The 21,725-nt window shown below is 43.5% G+C and overlaps 1 protein-coding gene and 2 non-coding genes across 18 annotated transcripts in view; all 3 read left to right on the plus strand.

The window, feature by feature from the left end:
• htt (huntingtin) overlaps positions 1–21,460 on the plus strand; it is a 34,073-nt gene extending 12,613 nt beyond the window's left edge. For 8 of the 16 annotated variants that reach the window (XM_069529867.1, XM_069529872.1, XM_069529864.1 and 5 more), the window contains 48 exons: positions 79–142; positions 271–371; positions 1,026–1,172; positions 1,429–1,549; positions 1,662–1,807; positions 1,937–2,121; positions 2,236–2,459; positions 3,418–3,544; positions 3,638–3,762; positions 3,853–3,963; positions 4,131–4,208; positions 4,488–4,711; positions 4,805–4,883; positions 4,985–5,146; positions 5,223–5,278; positions 5,378–5,526; positions 5,641–5,777; positions 5,886–6,002; positions 6,105–6,227; positions 6,342–6,601; positions 6,744–6,886; positions 6,974–7,202; positions 7,406–7,547; positions 7,650–7,829; positions 8,019–8,195; positions 8,431–8,507; positions 8,742–8,877; positions 9,026–9,148; positions 9,393–9,600; positions 9,709–9,854; positions 10,052–10,229; positions 10,335–10,436; positions 10,539–10,723; positions 10,806–10,932; positions 11,028–11,131; positions 11,953–12,107; positions 12,194–12,333; positions 12,429–12,514; positions 12,614–12,744; positions 12,857–12,989; positions 13,673–13,828; positions 13,944–14,134; positions 14,432–14,546; positions 14,676–14,889; positions 16,455–16,674; positions 16,842–17,004; positions 17,695–17,855; positions 18,714–21,460. In XM_069529867.1, coding sequence (XP_069385968.1) covers positions 79–142; positions 271–371; positions 1,026–1,172; positions 1,429–1,549; positions 1,662–1,807; positions 1,937–2,121; positions 2,236–2,459; positions 3,418–3,544; positions 3,638–3,762; positions 3,853–3,963; positions 4,131–4,208; positions 4,488–4,711; positions 4,805–4,883; positions 4,985–5,146; positions 5,223–5,278; positions 5,378–5,526; positions 5,641–5,777; positions 5,886–6,002; positions 6,105–6,227; positions 6,342–6,601; positions 6,744–6,886; positions 6,974–7,202; positions 7,406–7,547; positions 7,650–7,829; positions 8,019–8,195; positions 8,431–8,507; positions 8,742–8,877; positions 9,026–9,148; positions 9,393–9,600; positions 9,709–9,854; positions 10,052–10,229; positions 10,335–10,436; positions 10,539–10,723; positions 10,806–10,932; positions 11,028–11,131; positions 11,953–12,107; positions 12,194–12,333; positions 12,429–12,514; positions 12,614–12,744; positions 12,857–12,989; positions 13,673–13,828; positions 13,944–14,134; positions 14,432–14,546; positions 14,676–14,889; positions 16,455–16,674; positions 16,842–17,004; positions 17,695–17,855; positions 18,714–18,927 — 7,072 coding nt within the window. In that variant the 3' untranslated portion in view covers positions 18,928–21,460. The remainder of the gene's footprint in view (positions 1–78; positions 143–270; positions 372–1,025; positions 1,173–1,428; positions 1,550–1,661; positions 1,808–1,936; positions 2,122–2,235; positions 2,460–3,417; positions 3,545–3,637; positions 3,763–3,852; positions 3,964–4,130; positions 4,209–4,487; positions 4,712–4,804; positions 4,884–4,984; positions 5,147–5,222; positions 5,279–5,377; positions 5,527–5,640; positions 5,778–5,885; positions 6,003–6,104; positions 6,228–6,341; positions 6,602–6,743; positions 6,887–6,973; positions 7,203–7,405; positions 7,548–7,649; positions 7,830–8,018; positions 8,196–8,430; positions 8,508–8,741; positions 8,878–9,025; positions 9,149–9,392; positions 9,601–9,708; positions 9,855–10,051; positions 10,230–10,334; positions 10,437–10,538; positions 10,724–10,805; positions 10,933–11,027; positions 11,132–11,952; positions 12,108–12,193; positions 12,334–12,428; positions 12,515–12,613; positions 12,745–12,856; positions 12,990–13,672; positions 13,829–13,943; positions 14,135–14,431; positions 14,547–14,675; positions 14,890–16,454; positions 16,675–16,841; positions 17,005–17,694; positions 17,856–18,713) is intronic. The other 8 variants (XM_020084127.2, XM_069529874.1, XM_020084130.2 and 5 more) reach the window with 3 other exon arrangements.
• On the plus strand, positions 2,677–2,805 carry LOC138411322 (small Cajal body-specific RNA 14). The gene has a single exon (XR_011243963.1). It is a non-coding gene; the product is annotated as a small Cajal body-specific RNA 14 (non-coding RNA).
• Positions 4,255–4,383, plus strand: LOC138411321 (small Cajal body-specific RNA 14). The gene has a single exon (XR_011243962.1). It is a non-coding gene; the product is annotated as a small Cajal body-specific RNA 14 (non-coding RNA).
• Positions 21,461–21,725: the final 265 nt, after the last annotated feature.

The raw sequence follows: 21,725 nt of genomic DNA on the forward strand, positions 1-21,725 counted from the left end.
TTAATTTTTTTCCCCAGCTGAAGTTCATCAATGTTATGTTTTAACTGACTCAATATATTCACTCATTCCTGTTTTTAGATTAATTAACTTCCTGGAGAGGAAAACTGAGAATTTGCACAAAGGAGCTCATCACTACACTGGAGTATGTTATTCTACCTTTTATGTATTTGCTGTTAATCTTTTAGATCCACCAACACATCTGCAGTATCATTTTCATCTTGACTTGCCTGGACTGTGATCTCTAATTTGTCAATATTGTTCTTCATCCAGCGGCTACGGTTGCAGGACAGAATCCTGAATGATGTGGTCATCCGTCTTTTAGGAGATGATGATCCAAGAGTACGGCACGTTGCTGCATCTGCTGTTAGCAGGTATGACATCTTCTCTCGCACAAGTCGTTTTCAGACATTTCCTGTGCAGGATCACTGCGCAATTGGGTCCGGACTTGTCCTGAGTTCTCGTTTCACATATACATAACACAGTGAGGGGTTCTCTGCTCAGACACGTTCACACAGCAACAAATAATCTGTAGGATTCAGGTGAGGTGGTGCAGCAGGCATGATGTAACGCATTATTCCGCTGCAGAGATCTTGTTTTGTTTACAGCACATCAGCTCTGCTCTCGGCTCCTGAACTCTCTTGACATCTTCGTTAGCGTGACGGCGCTTTGTCGCCTGGAGAGTTGCATTAGAAGCATTGCTCATGTTGAATTCAGTGTGGATCCCCAGCTCTGGTCTCACATAGGATCCTGCGGACTTTATATTAGTGGACCAGATGGAGAAGGTCTACAGAAACCTCTCTCACTCAGACATTTGTGTTCGCACATACACCTCCTCCAGAGAAAACGCAGGGGATCTCTGGAGTTCAGTGCATATCCGAAAGCAGCTATAATGTTTTGTCAGTGTTGCACATCTTGTGTGTAATTGACTTTATTGTAGACAAGCGCATTTATTAGCTTTTTTTTTTAATATGATATACTGAAGGTTTTTTATTCCCCTTGTGTTCCTGTATCCATTTCTCCACCAGACTGGTCCCCAGGTTGTTTTATGACTGTGACCAGGGCCAGGTGGACCCAGTGGTGGCTATTGCCCGAGACCAGAGTTCAGTCTACCTGCAGCTGCTTATGCATGAGACACAACCACCCTCCCAGTTCACCGTTAGCACCATCACAAGGTAAAGGCATTCATTTGGTGTCACATGTCTCTGGCTCTCAATGCCATCGTTGTCAATAATACTCGTTGGTCATGTATTATTTTACAATACCTACCATATATTGTATTGTACAAACTGTCATGACTTTGGTGTTGAATGTTTAATCTTCAGGCCATGAAACCACAATTATAATTTTCTTTTCCATAAATTCAACTGGAAAAGTAACAAAGGTTATGACAGAGCTGTCTTTGTTGAACTGGTCTCTTTTCTGTGTCAGGACATACAGAGGCTACAACTTGTCCAACGCTGTGTCTGATGTGACACTGGAGAACAATTTGTCCAGAGTTGTTACAGCCGTCTCTCACGCTTTCACCTCCTCTAATTCCAGGGCTCTAACTGTAAGCCTCTAGACATTTGTATAAAAGCCTTTTCTGCCTGCTGTGTGATGCCCTCAGGGTATTTTTGCATTTTCATAACTTGTGTGAATATCATTCCATCATTTCTCTGCAGTTTGGCTGCTGTGAGGCCTTGTGCCTCCTGGCTTCAAATTTTCCAGCGTGCACTTGGAGCACTGGCTGGCACTGTGGATACATCAGCTGCAGTAGCATCTTTAATTCCCGCTCTAGCCTGAACCGCAGCAGGGGCAAGGGTCTCAGGTTTGTCTCTCCATTGTCAATTCATTCCTTCTGTACATTTATTCTTGTTGTGTAATCTGCACCATAACATCTTACATTTTAGTTGTTCTACTATATTTACACACAACTAATTGTCCTGTCCCTCTCCAGTCTGTCCCAGCCCAGCAGCGCTCCAGGCTCTTCAACCACCTCCTCATCAGCACAGGAAACGGAGCGGAGGACTCTGACAGTGGGAATGGCCAATATGGTCCTCTCCTTACTTTCCTCCGCCTGGTTTCCACTTGATCTTTCTGCCCACCAGGATGCACTTTTGCTCTGTGGGAATCTGCTTGCTGGTGGGTAATATTCTTAAAATTTCCACCATGTTGTAGCTTCCAAACACACCGCCCCTCACTCAACCTTCAGGGAAAATTGACAGCCCGTAATTGGTGAATCTTTGATGTTTGCAGCTGTGGCCCCTAAATGCATGCGCAACCCCTGGACGGGAGAGGAAGAAGGCGGCAGTAGCAGCACGAACACTAGCGGAGGCCAAAATAAGATGGAGGAACCCTGGGCAGCACTGTCGGAGCGCTCCCTGGTGGCCATGTTGGAGCAGCTCTTCTCCCACCTACTCAAGGTGCTCAACATCTGTGCCCATGTGTTGGACGACACACCACCCGGCCCAGCAGTGAAGGTCAGTATAGGCTTTTCGATGAAACTGATTTATTTGTAGGTCACATTTTATTAGTCACAAATAATTGTTATATATTAGAATAAGAGACATTTGAACATATTTTAATACAACAGAAACATTTAGGGAAAATTTGTAGGACATAAGAACCAACCATGGCTACAGTTTGTTTCCAACAGGTTGCTAATCTGTTAGTGTCCTAAATGTCCTGTGTGTGTGTGTGGAGGTCTGAATGGTGCCAGCACTGAGCAGTGTGCTGCCACTGGTGCGACCCCACACAGAGTGAGACTGGTTCCTGCCGACAGAGACTGTAAAGGCATTGGTTTCCTGTGCGATGGTTCCATACATTCATATAGCAAAAGATTTACAGTATTATACTGGTTGGATGTCGTCATGTTGGAGAAGCTTGATATGATCTGCCTTCAAGGCATTAGGGATGATTTAGATTAATGTATGACAGGAACAGTTCCCTAAAAAGAAATTAGTGGATATATAACGCAAGATACACATTCAGCACAGAATGCAGATGCGAATAATATGAGAATTAACAAATGGTGCATTTCTTTTTCCTGAGCACAATAGACACTAATCCTTACAAAGGAATGTCTTATTCAAGACCAAATTTTTAAAAAAAACAGATGGCATTCTTTAAATTTTTACTTTTTGCGTCTGACCAGTTCACATTGCAGTCTGATACTGGCCATATTGAAATATAATGTGAACAGCTACATACAAAACCATTGAATCTAGAAAGCCTGAATTGAGCACTTGTAGTGTGAACATAGCTCCTGTCTCTTTTTGTGCATGTATAATTATACAGAGGAATCAAATAACTATGCGTTTTAATTCCACGAGTTCACTCCAGGATATTTAATAGAACATTTCCCCAAGATTTTTTATGCAAAGGAAGATGAAGATTCTTGGCTTGTCTGGTTTGATAATTATTCCCTTTACTTTTTAGGCCACCCTCCCCTCCCTGAGCAACACCCCCTCCCTCAGTCCTATCCGCAGGAAAGGCAAAGAGAAGGATGCTGTAGAGCCCAGTGCTGCCCCTATGAGCCCAAAGAAAAGCAATGAGGTCAACACAGGTACATGAACACCTCGCTATACACTAACACAGGTACAGATAATCCGATTGTCTGTGAATACTTAATAAAGCTGTTGCTGTTTTTTGTGAGCAGGGAGGCCAGCAGACAGCACAGGGTCAGCAGCCGTGAACAAATCTTCCACGCTTGGCAGCTTCTACCACCTGCCACCCTACCTCAAGCTCTATGATGTCCTCAAAGCTACCCATGCCAACTACAAAGTAAGAACTCGCATCTGTTTTTATAACACTTCCTCACATAAAAATATTTCATGGAGCCTAAACCATGTCGCTGTTGTTTTTTGTCACCAGGTGACATTAGACCTTCACAGTACCCAGGAGAAGTTTGGAGGTTTCCTGCGTGCCACTTTAGATGTTCTGTCTCAGCTGTTGGAGCTGGCCACACTACACGACATTGGCAAGGTAAAGAAGATGATGATAAACAGCCTCTATATAATACATAATAGTGCGAGCAAGAATGAGATGGATGAAAGCGTGGGAGTTTATTTTGTTTCATTAATAAACCAATGAACAAACTATTCATGTTGATTGGTGTTAATACAACATAATGGGGTTTTGTTTTCTTTCAGTGTGTGGAGGAAATTTTGGGCTACCTCAAGTCCTGCTTCTCACGAGAACCAACCATGGCTACAGTTTGTGTCCAACAGGTCAGTAATCTGTTGTGTTAATGTCCTGTGTGTGTGTGTGGTGTGTGTGGAGGTCTGAATGGTGCCAGCACTGAGCAGTGTGCTGCCACTAGTGTGACCCCACACAGAGTGAGACTGGTTCCTGCCGACAGAGACTGTAAAGGCATCGGTTTCCTGTGCGATGGTTCCATACATTCATATAGGAAAAGATTTACAGTTATTATACTGGTTGGAGAAGCTTGATATGATCCACCTTCAGGTCATTAGGGATGATTTAACTGAAGATGTCACTTTCTTTAGCTGTTAAAAACCCTGTTTGGCACCAACCTGGCCTCCCAGTACGAGGGGGTCCTGAGTGGACCCAGCCGTTCCCAGGGTAAGGCTCTGCGTCTCGGCTCGTCCAGCCTGCGACCAGGTCTCTACCACTACTGCTTCATGGCACCGTACACGCATTTCACCCAGGCTCTTGCAGATGCTAGTCTCCGCAACATGGTGCAGGCTGAACAGGAGCAGGACACGTCTGGGTGAGTTGTGGAAACGCGCAGATAAACTCAAGCAACTCGATTGTCAATGAAATGTCAGACATTACAAAATGTCCCTCCTTTCTACGCTTGTAGATGGTTTGATGTAATGCAAAAGGCATCCAATCAGCTGAGGTCCAACATCGCAAATGCAACGCGCAACAGAGGAGACAAGGTAGTTGCATCGTCCTGTAACTTTTTCAAAACCATCATAGATATGTCAAATGACTCTAAATGTAAGTTGCTGTTGTTCTAAAAGCCCCCTTATCCCTCCAGAATGCCATCCACAACCATATTCGGCTGTTTGAGCCACTGGTGATCAAAGCGTTGAAGCAGTACACAACCAGCACCTCTGTGGCCCTGCAGAGACAAGTACTGGACCTGCTCGCCCAGCTTGTGCAGCTCAGAGTCAATTATTGCCTGCTGGATTCAGATCAGGTAAAATAAATACATGCTGATGGTTTTACATGGATTCATAAAGCTGGCTCCTTCAGGAAAATATTTTGTGTTCCAGGTGTTCATCGGCTTTGTCCTTAAGCAGTTTGAATACATTGAAGTGGGACAATTCAGGTAAGTTTTCTTCATCACTGAAATTTGTAAAACTTCAATGTATAAATAATGTCAGAAACACATGGATTTAAAAGAACTCTTGTTACACTTTTCCAACAGGGATTCGGAGGCCATCATTCCAAACATCTTTTTCTTCCTGGTGCTGTTGTCTTACGAGCGCTACCACTCCAAGCAGATAATCAGCATTCCCAAGATCATCCAGCTTTGTGACGGCATCATGGCAAGTGGCAGGAAAGCTGTCACACATGGTGAGAGGATCACAAGCAAAGCACATGACACTGAATAATTTGCTGTACTTGTAAGCATGTCTTGTTTAGCCCCTTGGTGACCCTTTAATTAGTGGATATGCTTTCCCTCGACAGCCATCCCAGCGTTGCAGCCAATAGTTCATGACCTGTTTGTCTTGAGGGGCTCGAACAAAGCCGATGCAGGCAAAGAGCTGGATACACAGAAAGAAGTGGTGGTCTCCATGTTGCTCAGACTCGTACAGTACCATCAGGTAAGGTTACAAGCAGATGCAAAAAGACAACAGCAGGTTATTCTCTCCAATTATTCCAGCCACACTTTCCTCTGCCTCACATGGTCCTTTCAATGCTTTTGTTTTTAGGTGCTGGAGATGTTTATCCTTGTGCTGCAGCAGTGTCACAAAGAGAATGAGGACAAGTGGAAGAGACTGTCCAGACAGATTGCTGATGTCCTACTTCCCATGATCGCCAAGCAGCAGGTAGGACAATCCATGCAGTGTTTTGTAATTGGTCATTGAGACTATATTGTATGTAAGAAAGTGTGTGAAAGCTTAAACATATTTGTTTATCTGTCTTTACAGATGCATCTGGACTCTCCGGAGGCTTTGGGAGTGTTGAACACTCTCTTTGAGACTGTAGCTCCCTCTTCTCTCAGGCCTGTGGACATGCTGCTCAAGAGTATGTTTACCATCCCAGCCACCATGGTGAGACCTGCCCCTGTCTTTGCACTTGACTATCTGATGTACCCTAACACCTTGTCTGCTGTTTGTTAAGTGATTGCAAAGTAGAAGTTTGTAATCAAGCATCTTCTCCTCCAGGCATCAGTAGCTACTGTACAGCTGTGGGTATCCGGTATCCTCGCCGTGCTCAGGGTACTCGTCTCCCAGTCCACTGAGGACATTGTCCTGTCGCGAGTCCATGAGCTCTCACTCTCCCCACATCTCCTCTCCTGCCACACAATCCGCCGCCTGCATCAGCAGAGCCCCTCTCAGAACGACCCGCCTGCTGCTGACACACTCGGTAACCAGGAAACTAATGGCGACGCACAGAAAGCCCAACCTGAGGAAACCTTTGCCCGGTCAGTAGGAGTATTCACTTTCCCATTGAGTTTCTGAAATAAGGATTGAGTGATGCAGGTTTTTTAACACGTTGTCCTACACCTTTCTGAATTTGACCTTTTTCCATTTTCACTTGTAATGTCATGGTCCACCTCACGCCAGGTTCCTCCTGCAGCTCGTAGGAGTGTTGCTAGATGATATTTCCTCCAGAGAAGTGAAAGTGGACATCACAGAGCAACAACACACCTTCTACTGCCAACAGCTGGGTACACTGCTCATGTGTCTCATACATGTCTTCAAAAGTGGTGAGCATAGAATTTGAATAAACTTTTCTTTCATTAAATGTCAGAACAAGTTCTACTTTTAGATCTTTTTTGGTTTTCTTCCATCAGGAATGTTTCGCAGGATCACAGCTGCAGCCAGTCGTCTCCTGAAGGGTGAGGGTGGCAGTGGACAGATTGGAACTGAGGCCAGCCTCTTTTATCCCCTGGAGGGCCTGAACAGCATGGTGCAGTGCCTCATCACCACCCACCCCTCCTTGGTGCTCCTTTGGTGCCAGGTCCTCCTCATCATCAACTACACCAACTACTCTTGGTGGGCTGAGGTTCACCAGACACCCAGGTAAGAGCAGTGTTTGGGTCCCAGTTTGTATAGACCACATCTGACAGAAAGCAAGGGCGCTCTCCTCGTATGAAGAAGGAAAAAAAATTCTAGAAAACAAGGTTTTCTATCGTAATAGATCCCAAGAGGCTTCTGGCATTTGTAATAAATTGATTATCCGGCCCATCAATCCTAGCTCTGTTCTTCTCTTTTCCTTCCGTCAGGAGACAGAGCCTCTCATGCACGAAGTTGCTGAGCCCTCACTCCGCAGGGGAAGGTGATGAAGACAAACCTGAGGCCCAGTTAGCAATGGTCAACAGAGAGATAGTACGCAGGGGAGCCCTTATCCTCTTCTGTGACTATGTGGTGAGACTCCTAACATTTCATTTTGCTGACATTAATCTTTTTTTCCCAACGTGAACATGTGAATTGTTGTTTATGCTGTGTGCATTTTTCTCACCTTTTTAGTGTCAGAATCTCCACGACTCAGAGCATCTTACTTGGCTGATTGTCAACCATGTACGTGATCTGATTAACCTTTCCCATGAGCCTCCGGTGCAAGACTTCATCAGCGCTGTACACCGGAATTCAGCTGCCAGTGGCCTCTTCATCCAGGCCATTCAGTCACGCTGTGACAACCTCACTACGGTATTGGTCATTTTTTGATCTGCTTTATTCTCTTTTGTTTTCATTCCACAATCCTGTCTGTTGACCACCTGCTTAACCTCTCTTTTTCTTCCCCTTCATGTTTACCACCCTTTCTGCCTTGCATCCTTGCTTTCTGCCTGGCCCAACCCCCTCTTATTGTTACCTTATCTCTGTTTAACTCTGATGCAGCCTACCATGTTGAAGAAGACTCTTCAGTGTTTGGAGGGCATCCACCTGAGTCAGTCTGGATCACTGCTGATGCTGTATGTGGACAAGCTGCTCAATACACCTTTCAGAGTTCTGGCTCGCATGGTGGACACGCTGGCGTGTCGCAGGGTGGAAATGCTGCTAGCTGAGACACTACAGGTACAGTACAGTTTACTGTAGGGTTACATTTTCTTGTCCCACAGGCTGTAAGTTGCTCATATGATACTTTAAATGTCAGTACAATGTTGCATTCAAGTATAAATACAAGTAGATACAAATGTTGCATCTTTTTCTCTTGAGCTTAAGAGTCAATTCTCAAAGTGATGTTAAAATGTTTTACCTTATGTTCTTTATTGGTTATATACCTCACTGCATTGTTCCTTACACCATCCAGAACAGCATAGCTCAGTTGCCTGTGGAGGAACTGGACAGGATCCAGGAATACCTTCAGACCAGTGGGCTCGCTCAGAGGTAATGTTACTGTGTATTGCCGCCATTTCAAGGAATATTCTTGAATTGTTTTTTTTGTCTAACCTGTGACTAGTGAGGTAATGAGTTTGATTTCCCACCAGATCATAAATATGCAAAACCAAGCATGTTTTAGAGTTTGTGGCTTGATCTCTATATAAACTGCTTCTATTGAAAATCTTAATGGCCCCTTCTCTGTTCAATGAGAAAATGAATGTGTTGTATTCTCTGTCACAGGCATCAGAGGTTCTACTCCCTGCTGGACAGGTTCAGAGCCACTGTTGCTGACACAAGCAGCCCCACCCCTCCTGTCACATCACACCCGTTGGATGGAGATCCACCCCCGGCCCCTGAACTGGTGATTGCAGATAAGGTGAGGAAGTATCTATTTGGACTTTGCAAGGTGTGTACAGTCAAAGCTGGATAGCAAAGTACTTGTATAGGTCACACAATCCCCTCCCCCCAAAAAAATTAATTCATGCACATGAAGGAAATATAAACTATTTCTATTTTGTTTCTAGGAGTGGTACGTGGCTCTGGTGAAGTCTCAGTGCTGTCTTCGTGGCGATGTTTCCCTGTTGGAGACAACTGAACTTCTTACCAAACTACCTCCTGCTGATCTCTTCAACATCATGAGCTGCAAGGTGAGAAGTTATACATAGTCTGCACACAAACTTTATTTTCCAGTAAAATATTTATCGACCCAAGAGAGCACCAAAACATTTCAATATACTTCAGAACTAATAATTTATTCATCTAGTTTGGTTTATCAGTATTTTTACTGCAGTGCCAAGAAATCGGACTCTTCAATTTATTGATTAAAACTAGCATATTGTATTTCATTTTATCACTAAATCCGAATGTTGCCCTCTGTGCTCTTTTCACCAGGATTTCAACCTAAGCCTGCTATGTCCATGCCTGAGTATAGGCGTGCAGCGGTTAGCACGAGGTCAGGGTCCGCTTTTGTTGGAGACAGCCTTGCAGGTGACCCTAGAGCAACTAGCAGAGGTCACCGGGTCACTTCCTGCACCACACCAGTCCTTCCTGCCTCCTCCCCAAACCCAGCCCTACTGGGTACAACTGGCTAGTGTGTATGGTAAGAAAAATTGGATGAAAATGTACAAGTCAGTCAGTGCAACTTGGTTAAACTCAAGCTTTGCATTCCTCATTTTCTTCCCTCTCATAAAACTTTCCTCTGTTTCAGATGTGGCAGGTTTCTACCCTCGGGTTTTGTCGCTCTGCAGAGCTCTGTCCCAGTACCTGCTGAGTGTTAGCCAGCTGCCTTCCTCACTACACATTCCCTCTGACAAGGAGCATCTCATCACCACTTTCACCTGCACTGCCACTGAGGTAAAAGAGCACATGATAAATGTTATCATCCTTTTGCTTTTGATGGGATCTGATTCTTATTTGTAGCTGCAGTAAATAAGTATTTTGATATAAAATAAAAATCTTAAACTTAAGCAACTAGTTGTGATTGCTTTACGCCCACTGACTTTTGTATTTTTTATGACCTTCATACTCCTGTGTATGTGTTACTCTTACAGGTGGTGGTGTGGCGTCTGCTCCAGGATCACTTGCCCCTGAGTGTGGACCTACAGTGGGCTCTGTCCTGCCTCTGTCTGTCCCTGCAGCAGCCCTGCGTCTGGAACAAACTGTCCACTGCAGAGTACACCACACACACCTGCTCCCTTATCTACTGCTTACGTCTGATCATTTCTGCAGGTAATGAGTCCAGCAGGATCATTCATTCCCTGTGATTTGGTGCTGTAACATGCCACGGACGGCCTCATTTCATCATGGATCAAACTTTATGTCTTGTCCTCCTAGTGGCTGTTAGTCCTGGTGACCACTTGCTGTATCCAGAGAAGAAAAAGACGAAGGCAGAAAGAGACGCTGAAGGAGACCAAGTGGACTCGGCACAAGCTGACCGTGAGCATTCACTTTATTTAATCAGCTCAGTGTAATTCAGTACTTTATCGCACCATTTGGCTTGAAATGTATGCATGTGTTTTTGTGGTGTTTGTGTTGTAGACATGTTCGAGTGGCGAGCATGTGAGATCATGGCTGAACTGGTGGAAGGCCTGCAGAGCGTCCTTGCCCTTGGTCACCATAGAAACAGTGTATTCCCAGCTTTTCTCACACCAACTTTACGCAACATTGTCATCAGTCTGTCCCGACTGCCTCTGGTCAACAGCTACACCCGAGTACCTCCACTGGTCAGTGTGTGCAATGAAATTGTTTGTGCAATTTAGTGACATGAAGGCATTGGTGTTTAAAAGGTGAGTGTTTGTTTTGCAGGTTTGGAAACTGGGCTGGTCCCCTCAACCAGGAGGAGAATTCAGCACAACACTACCTGAGATCCCTGTGGACTTCCTGCAGGAGAAGGATGTCTTCAGAGAGTTTCTCTATCGCATCAACATACTGGGTACAGAAACATTATTAAATAGTCTCCCTCCTTTCATACAGTATTAATATCATATTATCTTAATGTGACATTTTGATATTTTCACCACTGTACAGGCTGGAGTAACAGGACTCAGTTTGAGGAGACCTGGGCCACTTTGCTGGGGGTGCTGGTCACCCAACCCATCACTATAGACCAGGAGGAGGAGACACAGCAGGAGGTACACACACACGATCATAAACTGCTGCTGGTCAATGACATTCACTTGCTTAGAAAAACAAGTGCAAGCGTTTAACTTTATATAGCTGCTCATTTTGTCTTGACACGTGTAAGGGGCCATTATTGCTGCAATCTTAGTTGTCTGTTGAGAGTTGACTGTATCAACTGTATCAATCTGTTCGTAAATGTGATCTGATCCAAATAGGATTTGTAAATGGCCGAAAGAATCTGAAAATATGTGCTGAGATGTGGGAATGTTTACAGGAATCTCTAAATGTGTGTTCAGATTCTGAGTGTTTGTGTGTAATCCGATTTCTAAACGTTTCAGAAAGTCATTAAATGTGTTATGGGATTTGCAAGTCTATTGAGATTTTACATGTGTAGACCAATCTGCCAAAGCCTGCATAGCTCTGTGAATGTGTATATACATCTGTAAACACATACATAGATAATAGTGGCTGAAAAGGTTAAATGATTTTGCTCAAAGAGCTTGAAATACCATTGGATACACATTTTCAGATTTTGGTAGAGTTTACAAATGTTGGTATGCATGCAGATACACATTTGCATATTCCTGTAGTCATTGGCCAATCTTCGTACACATTTGTGGATTCTTTTTACACATTTACAAATCTGATGCACAGCGGATTGAGATACAGTTACACAACTCTTCACACACACTATATTGGCCCCATACACCTGAGACGCTACAATACATTGTGGGAAATTATTCTATATTCATCTGTTCCTGTCTCTATCTCCTACATGTTTTTTTTAAATGTTTAAAACATTTTTACTAATGCATTTTATCATTGTCTCTAGGAGGATTTGGAGCGTACCCAGTTGAATGTGTTGGCAGTGCAGGCCATCACCAGCCTGGTGCTGAGTGCCATGACCCTGCCTGCTGCTGGCAACCCTGCAGTCAGCTGTCTGGAACAGCAGCCCCGCAACAAGAGCCTCAAAGCCCTAGAAACACGGTAGCTGTACAGTTATAGTCTCATGGTGTAGCAGCCTAAAAAAAGCATTTGGCAATATTTAGTTAACCTGTTTTATTTGTGCCTAGGTTTGGAAGGAAACTTGCAGTGATCAGGGGTGAGGTGGAGAGAGAGATTCAGGCTCTTGTGTCAAAAAGAGACAATGTCCATACGCACCACCCGTACCACGCCTGGGACCCTGTGCCCTCACTGTCTGCAGCCTCTGCAGGTAAAAGACAACCTACATTCACACTCTCTATAACTACAGCTTCACTTGTTGAATTTGTTTAAACTGAATACATTCCTTGTTATGCACTGTTTCAGCAGGTACGCTGATCAGCCATGAGAAGCTGCTGCTTCAGATCAATACAGAGAGAGAGATGGGCAACATGGACTACAAACTGGGACAGGTAAGAGACGCTTAAGAAAAGAAGTGATGGGCTATAGGAAGCTTAAATAATGTGGTGGATTAAATCAATATGCATTTTTCTCTGCCTTTCTTTCTCCAGGTCTCAATCCACTCAGTGTGGTTGGGTAACAACATCACCCCTCTGAGGGAGGAAGAATGGGGTGAGGATGAAGAAGATGAAGCAGACACTCCAGCACCCACCTCTCCGCCGATTTCTCCTATCAACTCGAGGTCGGACAAATGACACATTCATGCGCATGCTGTGTTGCATTAATCTCCATACAGTCACCTGTGCATTGAAATAAGCTTGTACACTTTGACTTACCATTGTCTCTGCTTTTAGGAAGCACCGTGCAGGTGTGGACATTCATTCATGTTCCCAATTTCTCCTGGAGCTCTACAGCCAGTGGCTGATCCCTGGCTCCCCGAGTAACAGAAGGACTCCAACCATCCTCATAAGTGAAGTGGTCCGATCGGTGAGTTAAAACATACAGTTCTTATTTCAGGCTTCATCCATGTTATGTTTGGAAATGCATCAACTCTGATATGCCTGGATACGCATCCAATGCTCCTGGGTTTTAGAGCTGCTAAAACGGAGAAGTTTGAAAACTGCAGGGCTGCATTTTAGTCTGGATGGGTAGAAACTGAGAAGTTTGGAAATGGGCACATGACTCCCTTCAACAAGAAAACAACCAGGATTAGCAGTGGCTACTGATGTGGAATGCAATATGGATATCAATTACAAGTGTTACTGACCCAGTTTTGAAGTTAATTTTCTGCATTTTACCACACGACTTCCACACTACATGTGTAGGAGACAAGCTATTGTTAAATTCCTGTTGATTAAAACTGATACGGATCCAAAACACACTTTCCTGGGGAATATTGCAACTGAGAAAATGGTCGACCCAAATATCTTCCCTCGGTATAAAATCCAGACACTTGAAAATGTATACCTGCTATCTCAATGTCAGTGATAAAATCTATTCTAATCTATAATATTGAGATGTTCCAATAGACTTGTGATGAAACAGACTTGTTAATAATGTGATGAAACATTATCCCTATGCCTAAGGCACCTAAAGAATATTATTTCCATGTGCATTGAACCTGAGGTCTCTTCTCAACCTCTCCGCCCTCTTGTCATTTTTTTGAATAGCTGCTGGCAGTGTCAGACCTGTTCACAGAGAGGAACCAGTTTGACATGATGTTCTCCACCCTGATGGAATTGCAGAAGCTCCACCCGCCGGAGGATGAGATCCTCAATCAATACCTGGTGCCTGCCATCTGCAAAGCTGCTGCGGTGTTGGGCATGGTGAGCATGGTTGTGTTGGTTTAATATTTACGATTTAATATATTTTTTGTAAAGCTACACCATCAACCTGATATTCTGCGGATAAAATATATCTCATCTGAATGTGTATTTCCAGGACAAAGTGATAGCTGAGCCTGTGTGTCGCCTGTTGGAGACGACCCTGCGCAGCACCCACTTGCCGAGCCGCATGGGGGCACTGCATGGAGTGCTGTATGTGCTGGAGTGTGACCTGCTAGATGACACAGCCAAACAGCTCATCCCCACTGTCTCAGAGTACCTGCTGTCCAACCTCCGGGCCATCGCTCAGTGAGTATCGCTCTCATTACAGAAACAAAGACCCTGACCTAATTACATCAGCTAATGAGCTGTATAAGTAATGAAAGGGTCATATGGAGCCAATGTGTTTAATGTCAGAGCGTGACCCCCCCTCCCCCTTACACTCTAAGTGGCTCTTGTAATCAATTACTTTTATCCAGCTTAATGAGGTGATGGAATCAGTGCAGTGCAACTCTTGGCCACTAGGTGCTGCTCTTTATGTTTGAAACAATCTGAATCTTAACTTAGTTCCACTCGCACTGTTTGTCTCCTCCTCTTATTCTGCAGCTGTGTGAACCTGCATAACCAGCAGCATGTGTTGGTGATGTGTGCTGTGGCTTTCTACATGATGGAGAACTACCCTCTGGATGTTGGAACTGAGTTTATGGCTGGAGTTATACAGGTATGGTCAAATTAATATGGGAAAACAAACCCTAGCATATCTCACACATTACCCAATAAATTTAGAAATGTATAAATAAAGCGTTTCTGTCCAGCTCTCACTTTCCACTCTCTTGTTTCTGTGCCTCAGTTGTGCGGCGTGATGGTGTCTGCCAGCGAGGACTCCACTCCCTCCGTCATATATCACTGCGTGTTGCGCGGCCTGGAGCGTCTCCTGCTGTCGGAGCAGTTGTCACGTGTGGATGGAGAAGCGCTGGTGAAGCTCAGCGTGGACCGAGTCAACATGCCTTCACCGCACAGAGCCATGGCTGCACTCGGCCTCATGCTCACCTGCATGTACACTGGTAAGTAAGGTGATAACATACCTGCATGCTGGGTAAACCACCAGAGTGCACTGTAATAGGACTGGTGCTTTCATTTCTCATTCTGCTGCAAACTCTCATCATGGCATCTGGCTAACTCTCCTGCATAGACCCTTGTACTAGTAGTAAACTATTAATCCTGAGTAATCCTCACTGAGGCTGATGTAGTACTAACACACTAGGTAAACATAGAGCCATGCAAGTTAAATGCTCTGCTCTCTCATCCCAGGCCCCTTCCTTCCTGATGTTAAGAGGAGCTATGCAGTTTGAGCAGGATAAGATCTGCTGATAAAGAACAAAGAAAATGTTCCTCTCCTCTTATTCCACTCTTGCCTTAGACTATTTATCTGCAATGCTCATAGCCTGGTTAACTCTGAAACAAACAGGTTAAAAGACAAATGTAGGAATCTCATTGATTGGGAACATTTGGCTGCTGGTAAGCCTCCTACATTGCTAACTTTTCAGGGATTTGATTCATGTAAAAAAGTTACTCATAAACAAAAATAAATCTGTGCTCATCTCAATGTTAATATTTTAGGAATGTATTGGTAACTGTTTCTTGATGAAGCATTAGCCTTAAATGCCAGTAATACTGATGGTGAATTGCCCCATTGCTTATACTAGTGATTGACAATTTGAATAGATGAACGTTAACGTTCCAATTTTCATTTCACCTCTGACAGAATTTGAACAGACCTGCTTGCTTCCCTGCATGTAATGCTTGTGTTACAGTGTTTCCCACACATCTAGACTGATTGTGGTTGTAGCTGACGGGTGGTGGTGATAACATGCACCTTGTTGTTGTGTTAAATACATTTCAGGCCTACGCATGTGGCATGCTCACATGCACACCCTGAAAACCTTTTTGACCATCCAACTGCATGTTATTCTTCCGACGCTTCTGATGAACAATGTGAACAATCTGCCAAAAATCAATCGATGTATTGTAAAATATATATTTGTTCAATATGAAACAGTGGTGGGCTGCAACAGTCTAGGTTATTACTGGGAAACACTGTATTATGTACGAATTGTACCTCTGGCATACTCTACCTCTAACCCCTACGTTAGTCCCTACTAACTCTAGTTACTCTTAGCATGTTGTCCTTATGCTGACGGCCTGAATAAAGTTTTTTTTTTTTTTTTTTTTTATTTTATTTTGCTCAGATGGTCTGCAAATTCCTTGAGTAAACCTCAGCTCTTGCAAACCGACTTATCACTTTCTGCATACCTCCCCTTTACGTGCTGTACAGCAGTGCAAGCTGAAGCACATTGGGGTCACAGGAGAAGCTAATCTAGTATGTGCCGTACCACTGTACCCAGGAAACATGGCATTGAAAATCTCCCTAATACTTTAAGCACCAGTCGTTTTATAGAAACCCTACTGAAGAATGTTACTTGACGTGGTTAGCTCCCTGAAATTTACCAATTTTTCATTGTGAGAACTAAATTCTGGTCTGAATCATGTGATATCAGTGTCCCTACTCCACCTCTAACTTCTCACCCACTGGTTCAACCGGTTCCAACCCCCCCTCTCGTCCTCTCAGCGGTGCTTGCGTCGGGTTCAGACGTGACAGGGGTTAGAGGTCAGGTTGACTCTGGCTCTGCCGTAGCGGAGGCGGTGGGCATCACGGCGGGTCATGTTGGTTTCTCCTCAGGCAAGGAGAAAGCCAGCCCTGCCAGTCGCCCTGACCACGTTGACCCTCAAGCCCCAGACAGCGAGTCGATCATTGTTGCCATGGAGAGGGTCTCTGTGCTCTTCGACAGGTAAACACAAGCACGTCCACCTGCTATTGAATGTAAACTAAATGTCATTTTTTCAACATGTATGGGGTTTGTAGAGTTCAACAAAAAGCTGCTGTACTTCATGATAAAAAGCACTTTCACATGTTTCCTGTCGTCATCTGCTCTGTTGTGGGGTTTCCTGTTTGTAGAATCAGGAAGGGTTTACCAAGCGAGGCTCGTGTGGTGTCCAGGATTCTGCCCCAGTTTCTGGATGACTTCTTCCCGCCACAGGACGTCATGAACAAGGTCATCGGAGAGTTCCTCTCCAATCAGCAGCCCTACCCACAATTCATGGCCACTGTCGTGTACAAGGTCAGCAGCAGGACATGACTCTGAATATGAAGTGTTTTTCCCTTGGGCATTTTATGTAACAGGAAGATTAAAAACACTTTAGACTCAAAAAGAATCATTTGATCTGATTCTTTGACCTAGAAAATGCTGCATTGCTCCAGTTTCTGTTTTATCCCTGATTCGTAGTCTGCTGCTTGCAGGGAGCAATAGAGAATGACAATGAAGCTCAGTCTCAGTAAAGCCTTTACTTTGCTTTGACCATGTAAGCCAGCTCTTTTGTTGTCCAATCAGACAACAGGTTGTCAAGACAACACAAGCTTGAGCAAAGACGAAGGGTTTAAAGTTTTGTCCAGGAATGTAACATGGTGATAGAATTTAATATTTCAAAAAATATGAAGCATGATTGAAGTTTTAGTTAAAAAATATTATGTTATTTTCTCCGGTCTCATATTTGTTAAACAGAAATCAAACGTGTTCCTGCTTGGTTTAGAAATGGGAGGTTATTTACCCAAAACTTAATTTAATGTTCAAACTGGCTGATGTGGTAGAAAATAAAGACACCTGACATGAGTCTTGGGAAAGGAGAGCGCTTGTGAGTCATTTGGTGTTCAATGCTCCTTTATAACAAAATATATGTTGGCAATATTGTCCATTCATTTGTGTTGGTCTAATGGTTCCTCTACTCTCCCGTTGCTGTGCATCCATCCTCAGGTTTTCCAGACACTCCACGCCACAGGCCAGTCGTCTATGGTGCGAGACTGGGTGCTGCTGTCCTTGTCTAACTTCACTCAGAGGACACCGGTGGCCATGGCAATGTGGAGCCTCTCCTGCTTCTTTGTCTCTGCCTCCACCTCTCAGTGGATCTCAGCCTTGTATCCTTTACTTAGTCTAGTGCCTGTTTCAAACATGTCTGTTAGGAATGGGCTGTCTGCTTGGCCTGTGGTAATGCTGGTTGCAGCTTTCTTTTTTTTTTTAAAGTTATCAAAGTGACCTAAGATCAGATACTTTTTTTTGCTCCTGTTTTTGATAAAATGACACTGAATTTGCTTTTACTGTTCACGTGTGGTTTATCTATAGAATGACTTGCTCAACTTCTGTTGGTTTTTTTTTCATACATTGCATGTCGGGTCTGTTAAGCAACAACCACCTTCAGATTGAAGATCACAACTTTTCAAAAAGCTGTAATTCAGCTCGATATAAAGCAAGAGAAAGTGATTCTGTGAAGGTTGCCACCAAAGAGATCAGCATGTGTGATTGACTCAATGTATGTCAGTCCAATATGATGAAATAAAAAAAAAAAAACAGTTAATTCTCAAAATGATCAGGGGTTCAGATGTTCTTGGCCTTTGGCTGCCAGTTACTGACCACTGCCCTAGTTTTATACGAGGACATGAGAAGACCTGCTCAACTTGGTCCACAGACTGAAGGCACCCCGCCCCCACTGACTGCTAAAGAGTGTATTTCGCTTGTTTAGTCATATTTTATTCATTTTGATCACACAGCCAAATTTGATACTGCACTTCCCTTGTCCACTAACATACACATGCCAAGTTTGAAGCTGATAAGTGGTTCTTAAGATATGTGTTCTACATAAAGGCAGAGTTATGGAATTAGGAGATAATGTCGCGCAGATGAACAAGACAGTGATGGCGTTGTATTGATGAGCTTAGGTGAGTAAATGAGATGGAATTTGTAATTGGTCTGTTGTCCTTAACCCCCCCTGCTCTTAGACTGCCTCATGTGATTAGCCGAATGGGCTCCAGTGAAGTGGTGGACATCAACCTGTTCTGCCTTGTTGCAATGGATTTTTACCGGCACCAGATTGACGAGGAGCTGGACCGCCGGGCTTTCCAGTCCGTCTTTGAGACTGTGGCCTCGCCCGGCAGCCCTTATTACCAGCTGCTGGGCTGCCTGCAGTCAATCCACCGGGATACATCGCTGTGAGAGCAACAGACTGAGACGGACATGGAGGCACAGAGTGAGAAAGAGGTGCCCGGGGGGTGAAGCATGGGTAGAAAAGTGGATTAAGGTGAGAAATGTGGCAGGCTGTGAAATTAGATCCCATGTATACCTCCCCCTCAGAATGCTTCATTACAAAGACAGAACTACTGAAGTCACCATAATAAATTTAAAGAAATGAGTGTAAAAATAATTTAAAACAAAAAAAGAAACTGAGGGAGATTTAAGTTCATGTCAGGTTTAGAGTGTAAAATGTACAAGAGCAGTCTCTGAATAGGAAGAGTGAGCTCCTGTACCTATGTGAAGGACACTGCAACCCCTTCAAACCCCTCCACAGACCATTCCTCAAGATGAATGACAGCACCTTGAACACTTCCGACCCAGCACCTTGACAATATAAAGACCACAAATATTGGATTTGTTTATTTTCCTGTGAGGACTTGCTTGAGTATTGTGATGTCAGTAAAGTATAATAGAGAAAAAAACATGAGAAAATATTTACTATATTTGAAGTTTCAATGCATCTATTTTTCAAGTGTGTTACAGAGGTGTGATGGGCTGACATACAAGTTGTTAATAACTAGTATCTTTTATATTTGTTGTGGTCATTCTGACACATTGATACAATTTCATGTGAGAGAGATCACTTAGTTGTTTTTTTGTTTGTTTTTGTTTCGTGAGCAGGGGATGGGTTTTGTGATTTGTCACAGCAGATATGTCAAGTTACAACTCCTGCACCTGTTCAGTGACACATTCTGGATGTTAAGTGAGAGGACAAAGAACGAGACGGGTACAAACTGAGCAGCGTGAAGAAAACCTCACTTTCTGCTGTTTCTAAATAAAATTGTTTTAAATGTTTAAGGGCCCACACACCTAAAGTCAAAAATACCAAAACTGCAGTGATGTCATCTTTTATTTATTTTTAACCAGTTGCAGGAGGAAAATCTTTTCTTCATATGATTTTATGATCTTGCTTCCGTTTGGTCCTGTTTTGATTATATACACCTCCCCAAGTGCACCTGAATGATTTCACCTGTCAACTTCCTGTCCTTTCTTTCTTTTTAATTCTCAGGATGTAAGATGTGACTATTGTAATAAGACCAGATGTAATTTACAGTCGTCTTTAAATGGAGTTACCTTTGTATCTTGTAAAATTGTAAAGTAAAATGGAAGCCATGGTGCATGATAAAATAGGAAGCTGTGTAAAGGTGAGAGATTTCAAATAGATGCATAATATGACGCCATCTTCTTCTTCTGTCTTAACACACAAGATGAATCGGCAGAATGCAGAAAGCCTGTTTTATTGAAGACTTGACCTCAAGTTGCCTGGGAGTGTGCTGGACGTCGTCACTCTGTACATACACTTGCCTTAGATAAAGACTGAATATATGTATGTCCTGTACACTGAAAGCTTGAAAGCATGCTTAGCATTACTGCTATTTTCTTGCGTACTCCTTAATACTGTATTTCTGTGGACCGACTGTTGTGTGGGAGAGATGCAACACAATCCAAAGGGAGCCTTGTAACCTTAGCAACCAACAGCCGCTTTGACAAATCAACAGACAGGGGAAGTGAAGCGTAGTGACGCCATGTGACGGTGGAGGTTCTGTTTTTGTTGAGCTTTAAATATCGTTTTGTCTCAGTTAAAGATGGGTAAATATTTAATTGTCTTTGTACAGAATATTAAATACACCTAGCACTTAAAAACTGGAGGTTTTCATCGTGATGTCAGATGTGTTCCACAATGCATAAAAACATTTTAATGCTTTTCAACTTTTAAAGGCAATGGGACCGGTTCCTTGCGGTCATGTTAAAAAAAATATAGTCACATAAATGTCTGAGTCCTCTGCAGCTCTTATTGAAATCACAATGTGAGGCCTGAAACAGATTAAATCTGTCTCAGATCAGTTTGGATTCATGTATTGAGGAAAATAAATTCCTTTTTCCTATGCTGCACATGTGTCAGCTGGACAGAGGAAATCTTTTCACCGAGTCCTTTGGTATTTCCACAGGCGTAAGAACAGCAAATGTCCCTGCAGGGGGTAATACGATTACCCAGAAATCTTTTGTGGTTTTGGGAGATGGGCGTGGAGGTTGTGGATAAAGGTCATGTTTGACTGATTTAACACGCTTCCCTTCAAGACTTCATTTTCCTTCCACTGGAGGAGTGAAGGAGCTCAGAGGAAAATCTAGTCACTGCTTTTGACCCAGTAAGTCTTTTCTCTCACCTGCGTTTCCGATTAGCATGTTAACGCTTGTCATTAAATGAATACGTCTGTTTGGTGCCCACTTGCCACAGTTGTGATTTATACAGTAAGTGTGAGGAGGTGGTGGAAGAAGCAGAAAGTGAGGATTCACTTTGCAGCTGCTTAAATCTGGATCATCCATTTATCTTTTTTTAATTTACATCTGCCTGTAAAAACATGATTAAGAGATTGTGTATTTCGGTTAATTTCAATATTTTGATCACTGCATATGGTCCATTGTAGAAATGAATAAATTATTTAAAGATGTTAAAGGTATGTTTTGTTATTTAATGACACGATTTCCTCCCTGTGGGTTCTATACTGGTCTCGACAACCTGACAGGTTGCCTGGCAAACACAGGGTCCGCTGGGCGTCTGTAATATGATCAAACAATGAGGCTATAACCATTAAACTGTTCTGCCCTGCTCTGCCTCCTCTCTACCAGAAAGAACGAGCTGTGGCCGGTCACCTTAAGTCAACCAAACAGGCAAGAAATATTCATATACTGAGTTTGATAGAAGCCACAAAGGGATGATG

The sequence above is a fragment of the Paralichthys olivaceus genome, chromosome 8 (assembly GCF_024713975.1).
Source record: "Paralichthys olivaceus isolate ysfri-2021 chromosome 8, ASM2471397v2, whole genome shotgun sequence".
In the NCBI taxonomy this organism is placed as follows: Eukaryota; Metazoa; Chordata; class Actinopteri; order Pleuronectiformes; family Paralichthyidae; genus Paralichthys; species Paralichthys olivaceus.